Raw genomic sequence first — 20,676 nt, forward strand, 5'->3', positions numbered from 1 at the left:
AAATGAAATGTGTTATTTCCAAACCTTTACTCACGTTGCTCCCTGAACAAAACACATACAGAAAATAAGCCATTTCGGGAACACTTGGCTATTTAACTGGGGACAACAAGAGCCAGCTTATCAAAAAGCAAGAACTTAAGACCCGGGTTTTGTAAACCAGAAGGACACAATTTGGATTGTACAGACGTGGCTCCTTCCTTCTCCGGGTGTGAATGGGGTTTCCAGAAGAAGCCTAAATTCGTCAGAGTTCTTCATTCCGTTTATTCATTCCACAAAGAAGTGTTAAACCGCTGTTGAGAATGAGACAGTGACCCTCCATGCAGGACAGAGAAGGCTTCCCCACACACACGCCAGTTCTACGTCCTGCCCAAGAGAGAGGCTTCCGCATGGAGCTAAGGGCTCAGGCTCTGCCTCCTGGCTCCTAGTAGGAGCAGACCTGGTTTGAATTGTCTGTCCCTGGTGGGTTCAGTGGGGTTCTTTACTTCTAACACAGAGAGGAGGATGTCCAATAGTGAAAGTGTTGCCAGGAGGCAGAAAAGAGGGGAATTTCAAACCACACAGACCAAGACTGGTCACGCTATGATTGATCAAGTCACCCTAGTTCTTATAACGGAGTCAGAAAACAGGCTTGCCTCCTTGAAGACCTGTGATTTCTACTGCTCTGTCTTTGTCTTTTCTCCTGCAAGGCAGGTCAGCCCAGACAAAACCCTGGACCAAAATGCTGTGAAGTAACCATTTACCTTTTTGGAAGCACCGTTCTCATTAAGGGGAAAAAAAAATGTTTCAAGCAGCCAGACAACATGAGTAATTAAGAAAATTTCCACCTACTCAACATGACCCCGGGGAACACGAGGAAACCCTAAAAAGGGTCCCTAAAACTATTTTAGGAAGTTTTATCTGATTAACAGGTTAATGGTGGGACCAAAATGATCCCAGGGGGGTTAGAAGCTGAAGATAAAGAAACGAGAGTCGCTCATGACAGTCCGTCAGGGTGGCCCGGACTCTCCGTGGGGCATGTGCCTTGCTTGGCGTTGTTCAAGAAAGCTAGCTTTAACCTGTGTCCTCATGCTCTCCCAAACCTATTACGGACCAGCACAGAGAAATCCGACTATCAGTGGCCCTAGAAAGGCAATTTTTTGTTAGCTTATGTGGGATTAGAAGCAGAGCCAACGTCCCATATATCAGGACACAACTGCCAAGGCGCAAAGACATTTACTCTCTCTCTCCGGTGGGAAGCAGTGCAGGTAAACTTGACTTAGTACTTCTTCCAGAACAAATGGCCAAGATTTCCAAAACTTTGGTTCTGATCTTCTCTATGACATGGAGCTCCAGAGATCTCGCAGAAGGGATGTTGGAAAGTCTATGTGTTTTCTATAGCATAAAACCAAGGTCAAAGGCTTACACATTAAAAAAAAAAAAAAGTATATGAGCAAAAATGAAATCCCTGAGAAGGGATTATTTATCTCCCCTCCTTAAGTCCCCAGAGATACGGATATGATGCCCTGGCTTTCGTGCTGTAGGGGCAGAGCTGAAATCCTTTGTTATGACTTCTCATCTGTCATGTGAGGGTATTTTTAGGGAGGAGCAAGCAAAATATGGTAAAAGGCACCCAACGCTGCATCTTGTTTGATTTCCGTCCCATCAGAATCACCATACCCATGTACAAGGGGATCACCCTTCAATTATCTCGAGGACTTTCACATCTCCCACGGGGACATGAAAATTTCACTCAAAACACATTTAGAAGACATCTCTCATCACTTTGCAAAGAGCTGTGGGGACGTAAGCCAACGTGACACCAAGGCATCCATCAAGGCTGCTTTAGGCATTCATGTAGGTATTTTGTTTTTCCTTCTTCTGGGAGATGAAGACTAACAAGGGAGACCTCGTATTTAGAACACAGGTTCCCTAGCACATTCCCATGACACATTGGTGTTCTTCTAATTTTAACCGGCCGACTGACCGCCCTGGGAACCACGCTAACGGGAAGACTCTGCCTCAGTCCATCTGGGGCCTGCTGAACTTCTGAAACGCTCCTCCATGACATCTGTCCGTCTGCAAAGGCCATACTTTCCGAAGAAAGCGTTCGTGTGATTAAATGTTTAAGAAACACTGACGCATCATAAAAGGAGATGGTTGACATTTTACGGATTTCAGGAACTGCAACAGTCATGAGATTTGGATACAGTTTCAATTTCACACCTAACTGTACACCCAGGAAAGAAACATAGTAACGTAGACTCGGGATTTTTAGGGGAGTTACCAAAGGGAAAAGCCCAGGATTCGAACGTGGCTCTCCTACAGATGACCCTCGGCTCACTTTTGCCAGAATGTCTCCCTCCAGTCGGTTCCTGTGTGAGCTCCCCTTTTCTGGGAAATGCATCCTTATTTCGCGCCGTACCTGGTTGTTATGATAATGTTGTGATTTCCTCCATTAAGCCTGTCTGTGCCCTCATCACAGCCGTAATGTGTGATTTATCCCCCACACCTGCTCTCGCCATCTGGGCTGTTTCACGGCTCGACTCTGCTATCTTCTTGGGTTAACAGTAACCTCTGTTTTTTTCCACCACGCCCCCCGCCAACCCCGGGGCATTGCATTTGCTGAAAATAATCGGAATTATTATTCAGCTCATTCTCATCCCCCGTGAGCTCACCGGGGTTCTCCTGCGTCCACGAGGCAAAGGCACGCAGAAGAAGAGTGTCCCCACGTCTGTTCAGGGCAATCACACACGTGTGTGGGAGGAAGCCCAAAGCCAGTACGCCTGTGACTCAGAGGAAGCCACTCCAAGTGTGCACTTGCAGTCACTGCTTCCCTAGCGTCCTAAACATCACAGCGGCACGGCGGACCCGGGCAGCAGGGGCTCTCACCACTGCTGCAGAACTGTGTGCAAAAGCAGTGCTCAGAGGGATCAAATGCCCTTCCCACTGGTGAACCCGCCAGGTCGTTGTACTTCCTGCGCGTCCCTGTCTGCTAGACACTAAGGTTCGGGGACTCTGGGGGCAATGCTCTGCCCTCCTGAACAGCCACCGGCTGAGTCTGTCCTGGGGGGTCTCCAGGCTGTGTCGTGGTGGTGTGCAGGGTCGAATTGTCATTGCTGATGCTCAAGGACACCACCCACACTCACTTTTCTTTTACCAGAGAGGTTTTTGTTGCTGTTGCATTTTGTTTGTTTGTTGGCTTTGGGTTCTACCATCTCTAAAGCTACAGGCACACGGTCAGAAATTCCATTTGCTGTCACAGACACCCGGCACGTAACTCGGATTCTAGGCCTCCCAGGCACGTGGGCTCACACCACACCGAGCTCCCCTCCTGGTTTCCCCCCCTCATCGAAGTGACCTTTGGGTCTCCTTCTGAGTGCTCAGGGTCCCGGGGAGAGTACAGCCGTTCCTGCGGAAGCTCTGGGATGACGGACTCTTCCGGAGGGCATGAGGTCCAGAGCGGGGCCATCTCAAACGGAAGCTACTGTAGCAATCATGATATTCAGAGATGGTGTGAATTCAAGTTCGCTTTTTCATCAGACTTTTTTCTCATCCATCAACTGTTTCCAAGAGCTGGAGATCTCCACGTCAAGCCCATGCATCACCCCAGAGTTCGGGAGACAGTGCAGGGAAGCTGCACCCCGGTAAACTGAGGGTCACAGTGATTCCGAGGCATAATATGCACATTTCAGGCAAAGACGTCTCCCACATGTGGGAAATAATAATAAGAAGAAGAGGTGGCATTTGTTGGCTACCTGAGGTTACGCGGCACTATGGACTGTGCTCTGAAGACACGACCTCAGAGAGTCTGACTGATTAATGCCATGAATTCAAGTGGGTAGAAGACAGCTTGAGGGGGGAGGCATTGTGTCTAATTTCCGGACCAGCCCTAGCTGGGTCCTGACTTAAAAGCAACAGGTCTGAGATCTCCCCCGATCCCTAATTCTGGCCTCACCTTTCAAATATACACAGTGGTAGGCCGTGCAATGTTACCCAAACACTGCTCAAACTCACCATCCCGGGCCCTAATACCTCTTCTCCTTCCATGCCTAGAAATGGTAACGAGCAAATTAAACGTGCTAAAACGGTTAACTGAAGGGGCAGGAAACGTTACCCCAAACACTGCCGTCCTGCACAACCCACACGGACGTCTTACTGTTTTCTGTATCTGGAGTCCAGTTTTGAACGCAGATGTCTTTATGGTATACGGGGCAAACGTGAAAACATGGGGCTTGGCGGAGTCTTAGAACCCAGGAGCTGGAAATGCACCCTCACACGGGCTTATGTAGACAGTGCACAGCTGGACAGAAGCAGTCTCCCGCCCGAGCTAACGCAACAGTCCCGATTCCCCTCCGGCTCTGAGGAGAGGCGGTGAGTCAGCGGGCCAGCAGGGCGATCACGCACAGGCTACGTCCCCTCTCAAAACCTCACTTTCTCACCTATAAACGACACGTGAGAAGAACGCCTCCCCGTAAACTCATGAACCCACATGCAACACTTCAGTGAGTTACCGGAGTGTCACCAAACGATTCCACAGGTGAGCCGCTGTAGGTCAACCAACGTTCCTCCTCCGCGCACGGGGGCTGGCGGCTCACGTCCGTATTATCAAAACGCACCCACATGTTTTATTAGTCCCGTTCGAATTAGTTGGGACTTGATTTCCTGGATAATTTATGATGTTACTTGGTTTATGGAAAGGATTTATCCAACAGCATTAGAATCGATTCATTTTGATTCGAGATGTAAATTCAAGGTAAAATAATATCTGTCCAAGCCCAGGAATGTGAAATTAAGCTTCAGGCTTTGTAAAAACAGTAACATACCTAGAGAGTTGATGAAATCCAGAGGTTAATGATTTATGAGCTAAATTAATTTAGAGAACCAGAATCAATATTCAAGACAATGCATTTCCAACTAAATATTACAGCGGAATGTTTGCTGGGATCCCCAGACGTGCCTTGGTCCTGCCCAGGTGACCTCCCCCGTGTTTCTCCATCCCCTACTCTGTAGTTTTTAACACTCCTGGGCTAAGGTTGCAAAAACCGCTTTTTGTACAAAATGGACTACTTTGCTACAAATGCAGTTTTACTGGAAACCCACATAGGAACGAGAGAGAAAGGAAGATGTGCACCATACACGTTTCCTTTATTCTTGCTGCCCTGTCACTGGGTTTTTCTAATACTGTGATTTACGTGAAGCTTTCCAGATGTGCTTACGCGCAGTACACACACCACCAAGAATCGGTTAATGGAGGAAAGTATGCCCTGGAGAAAATAAGGATGAATTTGTAAGAACAAAGCAATGAAAATGAATGCAGTTGAGGGCAGAGTCTGGGACCAACGACGGCGATGATGCAGCATGTCTGACAGGTGTGCAAGTGGGTCAGACGGTCATGGAGGAACAGACAGAAACTAACAGCTCCACCCGTATGTCCCTGGTGGCCTAATGTGTCTTTGTCTTTAACCACACACTACTCCCCATTTGGCTCTCTGGTAGGAATTATATCCTCTTCTCTTTAGAAACTGCTGAGCACAAAGACTGATAAACATGTTTGAGGAACTCATGTCCAGTGGGCACAAGGAGCTGCACGTTCAAATGTCAGGAGGTCACCCATGTGCACAGATGCCGGATCCTGCTGAGCAGACAGGGACGGAGAGCCAACGAGATTTGCAGAGCTGACCTCTAGAGGCCCAATAAGATTTGCAGAACTGACTTCCAGAAAGCTAACGGGATCTGCAGAGCTGACCACCAGAGGCCCAACGAGATTTGCAGAGCTGACCTCTAGAGGGCCCATGGGATCTGCAGAGCTGACATGGATGTCATCCTTCCCCCTAAAATAAGGGCAAGCTCTGTGATCTCTCCCATGGCTGCTATCAGAGCAGAAAGAAAACCAAACAGCAGGCCAACAGCATTTCATACAGCGAGCCTGGGAAGAGATGGCCCTGGCCTACGGTGTGCATTTCCAGGGCCACCTAGACCCAATTACCAGCAAGGTAAGAAGAGCCTTTGACCACATAAAATAGGTAGTTTCAGTGGGAGAATAAGGAAATGGCCTTTCCGAGGCTAGCCGCCGTGGCACGGGCATGGACTCGAAAGCGAGGTCAGGAAAAACGAAACTGTGGACAAAGCAAGCAGAGGTCACCTGTGGAGGCACACCAGCTGGGGCATCTCTTGACTCCTGGTGAGACAGGCCAGGAGGAACCTGGCAGGATATTAAAGCTCCTGCAAACACAGAGGCAGGGGACCACATACTGTCTGGAGTGGATCCTGCCTATCCTCAACAACACTGTGGCTGTCCTGAGTCCTTCACACTGTTCTGGTTAAGGATTCCCTTTCTCCTTCTCCAGCCTCATGGACGGCAACCGTCCTGGGCCAACGGCACCTGAGCAGCACCCGCTCCTTTTTGCTAGAGCTGGGTTTGTGCGGAAGCAGCCCCCAGCTGGGATGCCCGCCCAGAGAGACCCCGTGCATAAAACGACAAAGCATTTCAGAGACGGAGGCATCCACCCTACGTGCGAATACCGTTAATTCCTTCCACGTCAAAATAAATCACAATGTGCTTTGACTTCTCGGCCTCCCCTCTGCTTAGCTGCAAGACAGCGGAAAACAAAACCTAATTGTCAAGCTGTGTCAACAAGGCGAAATGGGTTTTTTCCTCAAAGACAGTCCTCGAGGCTTCAGAGATGGTCAAAGACACTTACTGACTGTAGGTTGTCTTCTGCCTAAAGTACAGCATGTTTACTTGCTAAAATTCAGATGCATAAACGCATTTATATGATGGCTGTTACTGATAAGACTTGGCAACACACAGCAGTGCCGACAAAGGTATGTGACAGGCAATTCCACCTGCCAATGATTAAAGTTAAAATCCTTAAAATGCGGTAATTTTGTCATATTTGTTCTCTCCCGAGTATTTTCTTACTTCAAAATGAAACAACGTTATGACAACAGCGTTCCTTCGATAAGCACTTCCATTAACGGGAGATGTGCACATGTGCAGAAGCTATGCTTTGCCACAATGACGGGCTCAAGGTGATTCTGCAGCTGAATGTCACTGAGGACTTGTTCTACGACGTCAGGGACTGGGAAACGTCAGGAGGCAATGGACATACTGCCTACAGTTGGAGATGTGAAAAGAATGACATTGGGTGTGCAATTTGCAAGCACCCACATAAGTCCAGAAATGACAGACCTCTGTCCCCATTGGAACTCTCTGCATTGATGGCATTGGTGGTGCCCAGTGGAGAAGATCTATTTTGGATCGAGAAGGAGTCATTTATGGAAACATGCTACTTTTCTCGTCACTGCTTGGGAGCAAATAAAACAATGTACAGAGTCCTGCCATAAAGAAACTGTCCTCCCCAAATACCTTGTTCCTAAGGAAACAAGAGTCCTGAGCCATCACTGTCTCCAGCCTGGAGGTCTGGCACCGTGTTGAGAGAGGCCGGTCCAGTGGCTGAGCCCAGCAAGTCGGCTTAGTACGCAGACAGGGAGCAACCACCAGGCTCCGAGCAAACCTGAATTCACGTTGCACAGGGCTCCTTGGAGATGCCACTCGTACAGACTGTAGGCACACAGTCATGCTCAGTGATCTCAGAGGACAGAGACATGGAAAGGAGTGGCGGTCATTCCATTGTCTCACGGGCAGACAGGTCACAAGACTGCAGCCCATGAAACTGTGCCCTGGGACATCTATGGCCACGTGCCTTCTGCCTCCAGCAAACAAGCATTATTAGGAAGTTTACTTAGAGAAATGGCACAAGGGAGGCGTAGAAGGACAAGAGGGAGTCGATGGGAGGTGTGTGCAGCCGCCATCATCATCATAATAGCAAACTGTACAGAGGTCTACATACATCCCGGGCCCGCTTCAAGACATCCAGCAACACAGGCAATGGTATCACCCCATTTTACAGACGAGGAAAGAGAGGCACAGTGAGAATGATAATCTGCCCTGGCTTTCAGCCAGGGGTTCCCAGGGGTGCGGCAGAACCTCAAGCTTCAGGCCCCAAAGTCTCCACCGTTCCCTAGCACCGCGGCTGCCAACAACATGCACAAGTCACGTGTCAGGAGGCCATGCATCCAGCTCAATACCGTCAAGGACACAAATGCATGGTGTTGGGTCTGAATTCTACCCTTGACCCTTCTCAGCTGAGAGAGCCTGCTGGGGCACGCCACTTCCCTCCCATACAACTTCCTGTCCATATCGGCCAAATGGACTAGCGAGGGTCCGTCCTCAGGAGACCAAATGAAGCCGAGTATGGATGCCTGATGCCCGGAGAGAGAAGGGGGTCCCAAGTGGGGACCAGGATGCTTATTATCAGGAGCATCAGAGTCGTTACGGCAGGGGGCAGCTGGCAGCGGTGTGGCTATGGGACATTCGGAATGACGGAGGAAACCGGAAGAGCCAGAGGGAGACGTGAACACATGACCCTGAGCCACCCATTTAACACAGCCAGGAACAGTCCACATCCCGAACGGCCTTGGCCAGTCGCCTTATTAGGTGGAAGAGAGAACTGAGCTCGTGAATTGCTCGCTTTTCATTCAATCATAGGTTCGTGAACACGCTAGAAATGTCTTCTAATGATCCCTAATTGTTCTTTTCCCCTGCCGAATGCAAAAATTAATGTGGCTTTAACACCGGTCATTGAATATCCTGGAAACGAGACAGACACATGCTAGTTTCCGCCTCCTCTCTCCCCCAACTCTCTTTGAAAGTTAAACAACCAAATAGATGAACTACAGGTAGACGCCACCAAGGGGGCAGCAGCACAGAGTCCTGCGAGACCCCTGGGGCTCTGGGACGCAGGTGGGATCACCAGTGAGGTCAGGATGCCCCATGGCGTCAGCCACGCGCTCCCTCCTTGCAGCCTGGGAAGACGGTAGGGAGCAGAGCAGCAATGCCCTGTTGGGGGCATTTGGGGACAGCGGCTCCCCTATGTGATCTCAAGGTTCTGTGCCCCAGCCAGGAACAGCAAGAACACCAGTAGTGGACAGGAGGTGGGGGGAGAGGTGCCGCAGACCCCCCCCCCCCATGTGCCTTCATGTACTTTGGCACCAAAGCCCCTGGTGATGACACAGGGATGAACCGTCAGCACCGCCCACTCACAGAGCAGACCTTCCCTCACGAACCACCTTGTGCTGCTCACCTTGAGACGTGACCACTGGTCGACACCTACCAGGCTGACAGTGGCCTTGGGGGCCTCATTAGTGTGAACTCTGCACACACCTTGCAGGAAGAGCCTGACCTGACGTCTGCTGCTCAGAGGCAAAGTGCAGCACTGGGACAGCATTACCCATCTTCCTCAACAATCACGCTAGCCAGGAGCGCTGACCACCTGAGACCAACAGCTATAACAACGAGCAAATGGTCACACACTTGTTCCTTTCCATACTTTCCATACCTCACTGTAAAGCATGAAACTGTACACATATTTGGAGGAAACACAAGGGAAAAGATACATTACTTTGTAGGTAGAAAAAGCCTTTTTAAAGCCCATCAGCAATCCCCAAAGTCACAGAGGAGAGGCACTCAAATCTGACCACAGAAATTCACCAGAAAAAGAGCCTACAGATAAAATGAAAAGACAAAAAGGCAGGAAAAAAATTTGTAACATACAACAAGGAAACTATTAATCTCCTTCATATGTAAAGAGCCCATAGAAATCAATAACAAAAATGATAGACAACACAATAAAAAGCAGTGAAGGGATATGAGAATGGAATTCTTAGAAGGAAAAACATAACGGCATGAGAATGTATAGTTTCAACTAAAGGTGTAACTGGAAGGAAAACTGAAATGGTGAAATAGCAGTTTTCACCTGAGAAATAGAAAAGTAAACATCTTTCCCAAATCATAATATCTAGAGCTGTTGATATGATGAGAAAACTAGTATTCACATACATCATCAATGTGTGTCCCCCTGGAAAGGTTAAAAAAAGACAAGATGTTTCAGACAACACCTACTAAAATTCAATTTTCTAAGACCCTTTGATTCAGCACTTTTAATTCTGGGAAACATGTCTTTCAGGAATGTTCCACAAATTCACAGAGATAAACAGAAGAGAATCATCACCATGGCACTGCCTGAAACAGAAGAACAAAATCTTGGTAGCAACGGCACTGTCCCTCCTAAAGGAAAGCTTCGGTCAGCTGAAGTTTAAGAAACATGATGTGGAAATTGAAATGCTAAAGTTGAAAGACAGCCCAGTATTTACTTATGTGGAAAAGGAAAATGGCAAAAACCTGTGTGGAGAATTTGTATAAAACACTCTAAATAATAGGACCATGTCTTAATTTATTTTATAATATTGGCAACACAGAAGGAGTAGAATCTGTGTCTGAGATCGTCAGCGAGGTTGCCCATCACGGGAAGGCACGTCCGTAACGTCACTTGGGCCTGTGTTCTTTGGTTTTGCTCGTGTCTGATTACTTTGGCAATTAGAAAAACAACCACAATGAGGACAGCATTCAAACTAGAATAAAAATACTGATGGCAAAGGCATGTTGTAAAAACAAGACCCTGATGGACAGGTACCTCCAAGCTGTCCTCCTGAGCTCTGTGCACCCAGGACTCAGCTGTTGGCTTGTCCTGCCGCAGGACAGCCCCTGCATGGACAGAAAACTGTCCCCACACAGAAGCACAGAGGGAAGCAAGATTCCACGTTGGTCGGGGCCATCCCGCACCGGCCGTGTCCTGCAAACCATCACTCACAAGGGAGTCCTCAAACACATCTCAGAAAGTGACAATCATGGAAATCCTGGCATAGTGACTTTATTTTCATGTACACTAAATTCATTTATTTTTTTTCTTCGCATCTGGAAGGTATACGAACTTAAATAAAATTATATTCTAGGAACAACATCCCATATATGACATTGAGGAAGTTCTGTATTTTAAAAAAATATGCATTAACTGTTCTGACCTACCTCCACGGCACATTTCCTGAATCCTTTTGCACATGCCCCAAAGCTTCGTGCAAACCTTTGCAAATTAAGCATGTGATTTCTTTATACTGTCTCTTGATTAAATCTGTTTGGCGACTGTGGAGAGAAAATTATACCTAGGTGGGTCTGTATTAGACATCCCTTTACAACGTATGCGTTGTCTCACTTCCTAGATGTCTTCCTAAAGTTTTCGCAACCTTATTAGGTATCCTGCATTCAGGTAAACAGTGCTCTCCAGGAGCAATTTCATTTCTCTCCTGGCTAGATCTGCTGGAGTAAAAAAATCTGTCCACTAGGTAGGGGTATTGTGATACAGGGCCTGGGAAGAGACTGTCAGCCGGCAAGCTCTAGGTCATGATTATCTAGGTAAGAAGGGCTTACAGCGACAAGACTGGAGGTCGTCTCTTATCTGATTCAGAGCTGAGGTACCACGCTAAGGCTATACACAAGATTTGATAGTCTGGGATAAGCTAGTAGAGTTCCTTGTTTTGTTGCCTTTTTAAAAAAATCAATCTCCACTTTGGGGAATTAGCATCCGACGGAAGTTACTGAATTAAGCAGATTTAACAAACTCTGCCAAAAAAGTGTGCTATTTAAGATGCACCTGAAGAGACACATGAGGTCAGAGGACCCCAGGCACACACACACACACACACACACACACACACACACACACAGACATACGCACATGCACATGCACACACACACACACACACACACGCCCCCAAGCAAATTAAAGTCTGCTGAAAAATTCCAAAAGGGAATTTTCAATGAAGAGAAGCACCAGTGTGAAAATAAAATCCAATTTGTTGCTTGAGTTGAGTTTTAATAATTGTGTCAGAGAAGGCTTGGGATTCAGAAAAAGCCAATGCTGGCTGAATCATTAAAATACACTTTGTAAGTAAACTGAGCGCTACGGTTAGTAGCGGCAACTTGGAGAAGACTGGACGGTCTTGGCTCTTCACCAGCACATCCTGGGAATAGGGGCGTAAGAAAATGTGCTGACTCTGCCGCATAAATGACAACAGGCTTTTTATTTGTTCAATTTTTTAAAAACCCAAGAAAAATGTCTGCTTTCTTTAAGAACCCATATAACATGGCATACGTAATTTTAACAGGTTTCCTGTGTCATTCATCACATTAGTGAAGTTTTTTTCGGGGGGAGGGGGATGTGATTATTGTCATCATTATTATTATTTCAGAAATTATAACGCTCAATGCTACCAAGTGTGTAGTGATCTGACCCATGACATTGACACAACCAACTCCCTTTCCTGGTATTTATCTTTTAATCCATTCCTTTGTATGTTCCTTCTACACCTCAGGGATTTTCTCTTTAGTTTAAGTAGCTGCTACACATGCTTTTAAACTGGTTTGTTACTAATATTTTGATTTATCTTTTTTGACATCCGGAAATTTTAAATTTTATGTGAGTCTATCAATATTGTCATTCACTGTTTATTTCTTTGCTTTTAAACTTAGAAAGAGCTTGCTCAAGCATATCCTGGATAAATAAACCCAACGGTAATGATGTCCCTGCATTCTTTCCTGGGTCAATTTTCCAAACTCAATCTGCATGGGGAGTTCGGTTAGATGAGTGGGGGACAGCAGCACAGCACAAAACCAGATTAACAGCAGGTCAGGTGTCATATGCCACCTCCATGAGCTTGGGTAAGTAACTCTAGTTGCCGAAACTACAGCTCCCTTCTTTGTCTGGACCAGCATCACTTTTTCCCTCTTCTCTTCGTGTTTGTTATTTTCATCATCATCTTCATCTTCATCATTCTTCATTCGCCATCGTTTTCTTCACCACAACCATTATCTCCATCACCATCACCTTCTTCGTTATCATCATCACCTTCAGCACCATCACTACTACCATCATACCATCAGTGTCATCACCACCATCATCATCACCATCATCATTACCATCATCATCACCATCATCATCATCACTATCACCACCATCACCATCACCTTCTTTGCTATCATCATTACCATCATCACCACCACCAGCAGCAGCACCATCACCACCATCATCATCACCATCATCACCACCAACATCATCATCAGTACCATCACTATCATCACCATCATCTTCTTCACTATCATCATTACCATCATCAGTACCATCATCATCACCACCATCATCACCATCACCATCATCACCACCATCATCTTCATCATCACCATCATCACCATCACCCTCATCTTCTTCAGAATCATCACCTTCATGATCATCATCATCACCATCATTATCATCATCATCACAATGCTCATCATCACCATCATCTTCATGATCACCATCATTACCATGACCCTCCTCTTCTTCAAAATCATCTTCTTCATCCTCATCACCATCACCACCATCACCCTCTTCAAAATCACCTTCATCATCATCATCATCATCATCATCACTATCACCTTCATCACCATCAGCACCATCATCACTGTCACCACCCTCCTCTTCAAAATCATCACCTTCACCACCATTAACCACCACCATCATCATGACTATCATCCTCATCTTTTTCATTATTATCACCTTCATCATCACCATCACTATCGTTACCATCACCTTCTTCACTATCAACATCACCAGCATCACCAACATCACTATCATCTTCTTCACCACCATCATCACCACCACCATCATCATCTCCATCACCATCATAACCATCATTATCATCACCACCATCATCACCCCCATCCCTATCACCTTCACCACCACCACCACCACCAGCACCACCATCATCATCACACCCTCCGTCTCTTTTCAGTGCATGCAATACACTAGCTACAGGGCCAGCATTACCAAGGTAATTATAATGTCTCCCAAAGTGTAATCATCCTTTGGCAATTAACATTATCATCTATTCTTAGCTGTCTGCCTTGAAAGGCCAACTTTACATTTACAAGAGATTCTCTTTCTGGGCTTCCTGTTCTTCTCCATCATTCTGTCTAGTCTGGAGCCAGGGTATCCTGGCTTCATTTATTTATTTTTATTTAAACTCTACACAGCACACTTTTAAACACAATGCGAGTGAAGAACACATTCAAGAACTCACAACACATCCAACCTTGGTTGCAGAAGACTGGAGGATGTACTTGTTCCACATGAGAAGCTTATGAGTTTTATTACAAAAGGCTCCAATGTTCTGCTTCCCATTATGTCAGAGTAGGGACTGTCCCGAGCACAGTCCACTGTGATGTGCACCACAGCAACAAGGTGACAATGAGTCATGCGTTCTGAGCATTTCACTCTTAATACCGCCTCCATGCCATGGAGCTGACAGATGGGGCTGTGCTGTACAGAGCCGGAAGCCAGCATGCTTTAGTGTGCACAGACCACCTCCCTCCCTTCCTGAAACCTACTGAAAACCTGGAACTTTGGCCAGTGACCAACCCTTGAAATAATTTTCAGGTCTCCACTGAGCATTTGATAAAACTGGAAGCTCAGTTAATGAATGTGTGGTCCATAATGGCTCTACTTGCTCCTTCTAAAGCACACCATTACTCATCCAGTGTCTTGTGCAGACATCAACCTCCACTCTGAGAGTGAATGAACCTAATCAGCAATTCCAGTCACAGGGGAGCAGAGCCTGGTGTCTTCTATGCGCGTGCACTCACAAGGAAGGAGCCAGCTGGATGCCCCAGCTCTCCAATCCCTTGATGTGCTTGACATAAGCTTGACTTCTTGTCTTTTATCCAAACCCCTAAAAGCATCCCCCACACCTGTGCATACCCGAAACGGTTCCATCTCTGCCGTGTAAACACTTTTACCTCCTTCCAGGTTTCCAACACATCATGTTTGGAGGTGCAACCCATCACCTCCCAAGCCACTAGCCCCCCATTCTCCTCATTCCCCTGCCATGGCCTGACACGTGGGTCATTCCCTAATGCCCCAAACTCCAAGGCTGAATTGTCTTTTGTGATACTCTCTGGCAACATTTCAGTCCACAGTCTATTCAATGATCCAGCTGCTGCCTCAACGCCGCACTGAAAATTACCCAATTGCCCATTCTGAGCCAACACCTGACTCCTGGTCTCCCTCCATGCAGAACACAGACCAGAGAGAGTCCAGTAAGTTATCCCCCTAACCACATCCCTCTGTGCTTCTTGAAGGAACACTCCACTTCCACTAACCCTGAGCTCTTCAAATATTGCGCGCTCAGGTACGTCCTACGACCCTAATATTCCTAGTAGCTAAACCTATTTGAGTCTTTTCACTTCTTCCTAGCTGGAGTTGACTGTCTTTTGAAGTATTCATTACCCCTGAGTTCTAATAACCCCACTCCTACTCTTCTTGGTCTTCTCCTTTTCTTGTTTTTCCTTTGGGGATCATTTCTATTTTGCCCTTCCTCTGAATGATCAACCCGGCCTTCCATTTTCAGTAAGCATCAGAAGCGAACACATTATTTCCACACTTTAGAGGAAGTCCCCGTTTATCAACAAAAGGAGCATTTAAAAACTCAAGACAGAAAACTGATGTATTGAATCCCAAAGGAAATATCCAGCATGGTGGCCCAGTTACATTCCTCAGAGAACCAAAGAATCACAAAAAGAACGTTACCATTGCTTTTTTAGACCCTGTGATGCTAGCTGACAGGAAGTAGAAACATAGAAGTTCATCTCTCAACTTTTACCTTGGATTTCAATGGAAGGAAACCTTGAGTCATGACTTACTCAAGTGTTTTCAGTATCTTTTCCAAGCACGCTTATCTACTCCCACAGGTGGACCTTCATGCACACAGGTAAAAGAAAGCCACGCTTTCCTAGCAATCTCAGCACCTTGGACAGGACCTTGCAAGTACCAGGCACCTGACTCCCCTGATTTCACCCTTAAATATGATTTTCTGGGGCCCCTGCTATGCTCCTGGTCTGCAGCATTCCAGAAGCAAATGTCTTCTACATGAACCCAACCAGAGCACTTAGGCCCAGGCACATGGACCTACTAAGTGAGGGATTATCCACAGGGTCTCACAACAGTCCTAGAAAGAGTCCATGTTTAAAGGGAAACTCCATTAGACTCATGCCCAATAAGCCAAACCTTGGTTAGAATTACGCCATAGGTTTGAGGAGCTCTGACCAACACCCAAGTCTCCCCATGTGCTTGTGTTCCTTGAGGTTCTTGAGACTATCCTGACCTGCTAAAGGAGACCTTCCAATTTATTCTCCATTCCTCAAGATGGATTTGATGTGTGGCCACGGATACCATGTGCTATGTGCTCAACTCTACGTCGGGCATGGAAAAAAGGAGCTCGCGCTGTCCCATAAGCCCTAGCTTGTCTTGCATGAATGCATCTGCTATTTTTTCCTTCTGGTTGGCTGTGTGTTCCTTCCCTGCGCCCAGAGAAGGTGGCCCTGTCCAGCCCCACGGAGGGAAAGGCAGGGAGAAAGGGACGATCAGAGCATCAGACACAGCCACCAGTGGGTACCACATCACAGATATTGGGCAATGAGACCTCGCTCCTCAAGACTTCTCCATGCCAATAGCAAGGCTGGTGGTGCTTCTGCTGGAGAAAAAAAGCTTATGGTTTTGGTTTGAAAGGAAAAAAAAAAAAAAAAACAAAAAAACCCACGTCAGCCACGGGATCCCAACCCTTGAAGCGGCAGGGACTTTTTCTTCGTTGAAAGGACCAACCTGAAGTCTGACATTTAATATCATCATTCACCTCATTGTGCTCAAGCTGCATCTCCCTTTGTAGGATCCAGGATGGGCTAGTGGAATCCTGAGCAAGTGCTGATTGATAATGCCTTCCTGTGGCTCTACGAACAGCACGGGGCTCTGAATGAATGCTCAATGCACGCAGATTCCACCCGACAGACCGGAGGTGTCGTCTGGAATGGTACGAGGCAAAGAGAAGAAACCAGCGGTGGCAACCACCTCCGTCCCTCCGCCTGCTCCCTCTGCCCTGCTCGACTTCACAGATCCTGAGAAAGAATCACTCCATTTCTGGGGGAGGGAGAACAGCTAGGATGGCACACCCTCAAGATACCGGGTGCCCATTTGAACACACTGATTTGGCTTATTCCTCCCCAAAGCTCCACATCTTCAGAATTACTTGGGATTGAAAATTACACTTCATGAAGGTGCCCCAACTGCCCCCAGGATACGAGGGTGGGGGTATCCTGCCAAAATGATGTGGTGGGCTGTGTGCACTGGCCCCGTTTGCCTGTCCATCCCCTTCCCAAGCTCTCCAGCAGCACATCGGCATTTTTGCCGGGACACGTATTCATCCCTTTCCACGCTGTGTTATTTTTGGATCTCCTGGAAGAATCTTAAATCCTTAAGTGGTTCCTAACTTCCCTTACGTCAAGGGGCATATCAGTATTACTCACCGCCACTGAAAAAGAAAATTAGGTTCCCATATTCAAAAAACGTGCGTAATGCAAGAATGAGCTCTTTCCCTCTGACTGATGGTTGGCCATCGGCACTGACGAGGTGGCCTTTCCTGTTACAGGGAAAGTGGTGGGACCAGGTGCAAGTACCTTCACACTCTGGGGAAACACCTGCATTCAGGTTCCTGCTCATCACTTCTACTGATTCTGTAAGAAATACACCTGAGGCAGGCAGGTGCATCAGCCTTCACCAACCTCACCTGCCTCACCTTCAGAATGGGGACAATGAACAGTCCATCTCCCACACTGATGGCCCACGTCACAGAGGACAGCACGTGTGCAGACTCCCTGTGCCGTCAGTCCCTGAGATTAAGAACGAAGGCTAACCACCCGTCGGTTCCTCAGAGGGATTCTGGATCCAGGATGTGAGCCCACCATGTGGAGTCCGTGTAGGACCCCTTCTGTGGTCCTCACTGCAGATCTACCCCCTCACCATAGCTACCCAAGACAGTGCCATCCCTCAGCTAAGAATAAGGCAATGACACAAGGACGTGGCATGGGAATGACCATGGAGGAAGCATAACTAAGTAATGAACATTTCTGTCATGACGATGCCTTTCCAGGTACAGGGAACCTTGCAGTGGAGGAGGCTGGGTTCCACAGAATGAGGCTGCATCCAACAATTTTGAAAGAAAATGCTCCAAAAGGCAGAGACGTGCCCTCTGCCACTACCCACTCCCCTCTCACAGGCCTCTCTTGCAGGAGGCATCATTTTCAAGCAAATAACCCCATTTCATTTTATTATGTAATTTTTCAGAATGCCGCAGTCCCCTTAGCCTCTTAAGGAAAGGCTTTTCTTGGAAAGGAGGGATGTTCCTTGAAACGCTCAGATGTGCTGGTCTGGTAAAACAGCAGAAATGTTCTGACGCAGGGACGTCACTGCTCACAGGGAGGACTTCATTTTTTGGCAAAAAGAAAAGCACAGATTCATCTACAAATGGGACATCAGGTTCTAACACACCCTCAAAGACTGAAAAACATGAACCGTTTCATTCTAGAGGGGACCTGGAGTGGGGAAACACTGAGAGTCAGACTTGCTCATGAGTCAGGGGACACACCTCCGGTAATATAATGAAACAAAAATTCATCAGTCCGCTGGATGGTCCTAGAACGAACCCGCGTGTTACCCCACAAACGCAGTCGTCCAAGAAACCCGTTCCTTAAAATACAACAGTCCTCAAGGAGGTGAAATGTTTTACCGAGTCACACCGCGAAGGTGTGGAAAACGTAAAGGGATTCACAGGCAACATTTTAAGAAGCAGAAAAGAAGAGAGGCAGGCTTGTCCTGGTGTCCGGGACAGCCCCAGTACAGGCATCTGTCCTGTCAGTCTCGAAAAGGGGAATGTTGTGCTTTCGTGAGCCCCAGCATTCCTCACAGGGACCCCCTCTCCGTTCTTCTACAGAATCACAGACCCTCAGAGAAGAAAGAGGCCGAGGGCTTGCCTCATTTGAATTCTTCACATAAAGACGACAGAATGGAAGCCTACCTACTTAAGACCTCTCTCGGATTCACGGACACTGTGCATGGACAGCTAGAGGGAGCACGAGGGTCCTGTCCTTTTGTTTCTTAAGACAACGCTCCTTTTGAGATTTAACGAAATGGAACAAACCAAAACTTGTTCTTCTCATCGTCCCCATAAGCAACCAGCATCACATTCCATTTGCAGCTCAAAACCAACCAAAAAAAAAAAAAAAAAAAAGCTCCTTGGCAATGCTCAGGTTATTTCCAAATCGTGTAGATGAAAGAGTTAAAACCTACCAATTTGGTGCACAAAGAAGAACAGTAAGAATGAGAGAAGGAAAAAAAAAAAAAGAGAATAGGAAAACAAATACATGAAAATCAGAAGCAACCTGTGGGCTGGTGACATTTGGACAATGGTGCACCCTTTTGTCCACAGGGATTGCACAACATCCACACAAGGGACAGTGTCACCGGCAATGACAGGTGCTGACTGATGGGTTCAGACCCCTGGCTTCCCATCCCTTTGCTTCCCCTTCACGCTACAGAACACACCTGACATCGCTCGGGTCTGCCAGAGAAAAGCCAAGACGGCAGGGACAGGGTGATCTCATGGACGTGGAGAGGACACTTTTTAAAAAAAAAAAAAAAAGAAGAAGAAGAAGTCTTCCCAGCACCTCTGGAAACACAATGGCACGTTTTTCAGGAAGAGAATAATTTTCTTAGGAAGTAGGAGAAGGGACACAAAGGACAAGACAGTGTAACGGTCCTCATAGGGGGGCCACAGAACACCAGTCCTAGATGAAGAAAACACAGGGGCCATGGCTCCAGACAGAAGGGCATCGCCAGGAGACCCTACAGCGGCGAGCCCCGGCCGTGTGCACCTGTGGTCTTCTGCGTCCCCAAACCTACCACTTACCTAATGTCGCTGCAGAAGACACGGCGCTGTGCACATTTCCTTGTCAACAGGATCCACGATGGGAAAGCTAACACCGCGTTGGCTCCTTTTCTCTGTTCACCTGCACTCGTCGGCCCCCAGACCCCGTCTTCCCCCGGCAATGAGCCAGTGGCTACCGCAGCCACGACCTTGGGGCTGAAGACACTGTTTACACTCCATTTCCCTTTCTCACTTACCGTTTCATAACCTTTTTCAAAAAATCCAAAAACACATCTGCTGTCTTTACAGGCATGGGGCGCGGAGGTGGCCCTTCCCGGGACATGAGGGAGAAGGAGGAGGACTCAGAGACACCATGAGCACACACGGAAGTCAAACACGCACATACCAACGCTCCAGTCCATTTCCTCGACAGCGTCGCCGTAAGTGCCGTGTTTGCTTTTGCCGGCGAAGTCCTTGGAGGAGAAGAGGGCCGTGTGCACGTGCAGGTATGACAAGACCAGAAGGAACGGTGTCCCGGCGTTCCTGCGAGAGGAGAGAGTGCACAGCATCATGAGCACATGGGCCTCCCTTCCCACCACCATCTAACCAGCATGACGTGAGGCCATCTGAAAAGTCAGACAGCACCACAAGGTGACGTCTAACACTTCACATGTCCTCTGGAGAATGGACGTGTGTGCAAAAGAGGAGTCATGGTCACCCTGTCCGGGCCAGCAGGCTCACCTGCTATGTTCTCAACACATCCCCCAAGGACACAGCTCTGGAAGGAATGTCGTGGGTATGGCCTTCAATTCTATTCTTCCTTCTCTATACAGCGATGAGGAGGAACTTGAGGGCCTTCAAAAGCATATTCCCTTTGGAATACATACACACACGCACACAAGCTACTGCCTGGTACAAATCCATTTCTTGACATCTTACGGCAACGCCTGTCTCCCCATCTAATGCCAAGTCAACTGTTCCACCATATTGCCCACCTTCTACGACCGAACTAGT

The 20,676-nt window shown here is 47.5% G+C and overlaps 1 protein-coding gene across 3 annotated transcripts in view; it reads right to left on the reverse strand.

Annotated features, from left to right (window-relative positions):
- Positions 1 to 20,676, reverse strand: part of STS (steroid sulfatase) — a 152,160-nt gene that overhangs the window by 41,451 nt on the left and 90,033 nt on the right. For all 3 annotated transcript variants that reach the window (XM_047715077.1, XM_047715078.1, XM_047715079.1), the window contains one exon: positions 20,069 to 20,205. In XM_047715077.1, the coding sequence (XP_047571033.1) occupies positions 20,069 to 20,205 (137 nt within the window). The remainder of the gene's footprint in view (positions 1 to 20,068; positions 20,206 to 20,676) is intronic.

Source organism: Lutra lutra, chromosome X, assembly GCF_902655055.1.
Source record: "Lutra lutra chromosome X, mLutLut1.2, whole genome shotgun sequence".
NCBI lineage: Eukaryota > Metazoa > Chordata > Mammalia > Carnivora > Mustelidae > Lutra > Lutra lutra.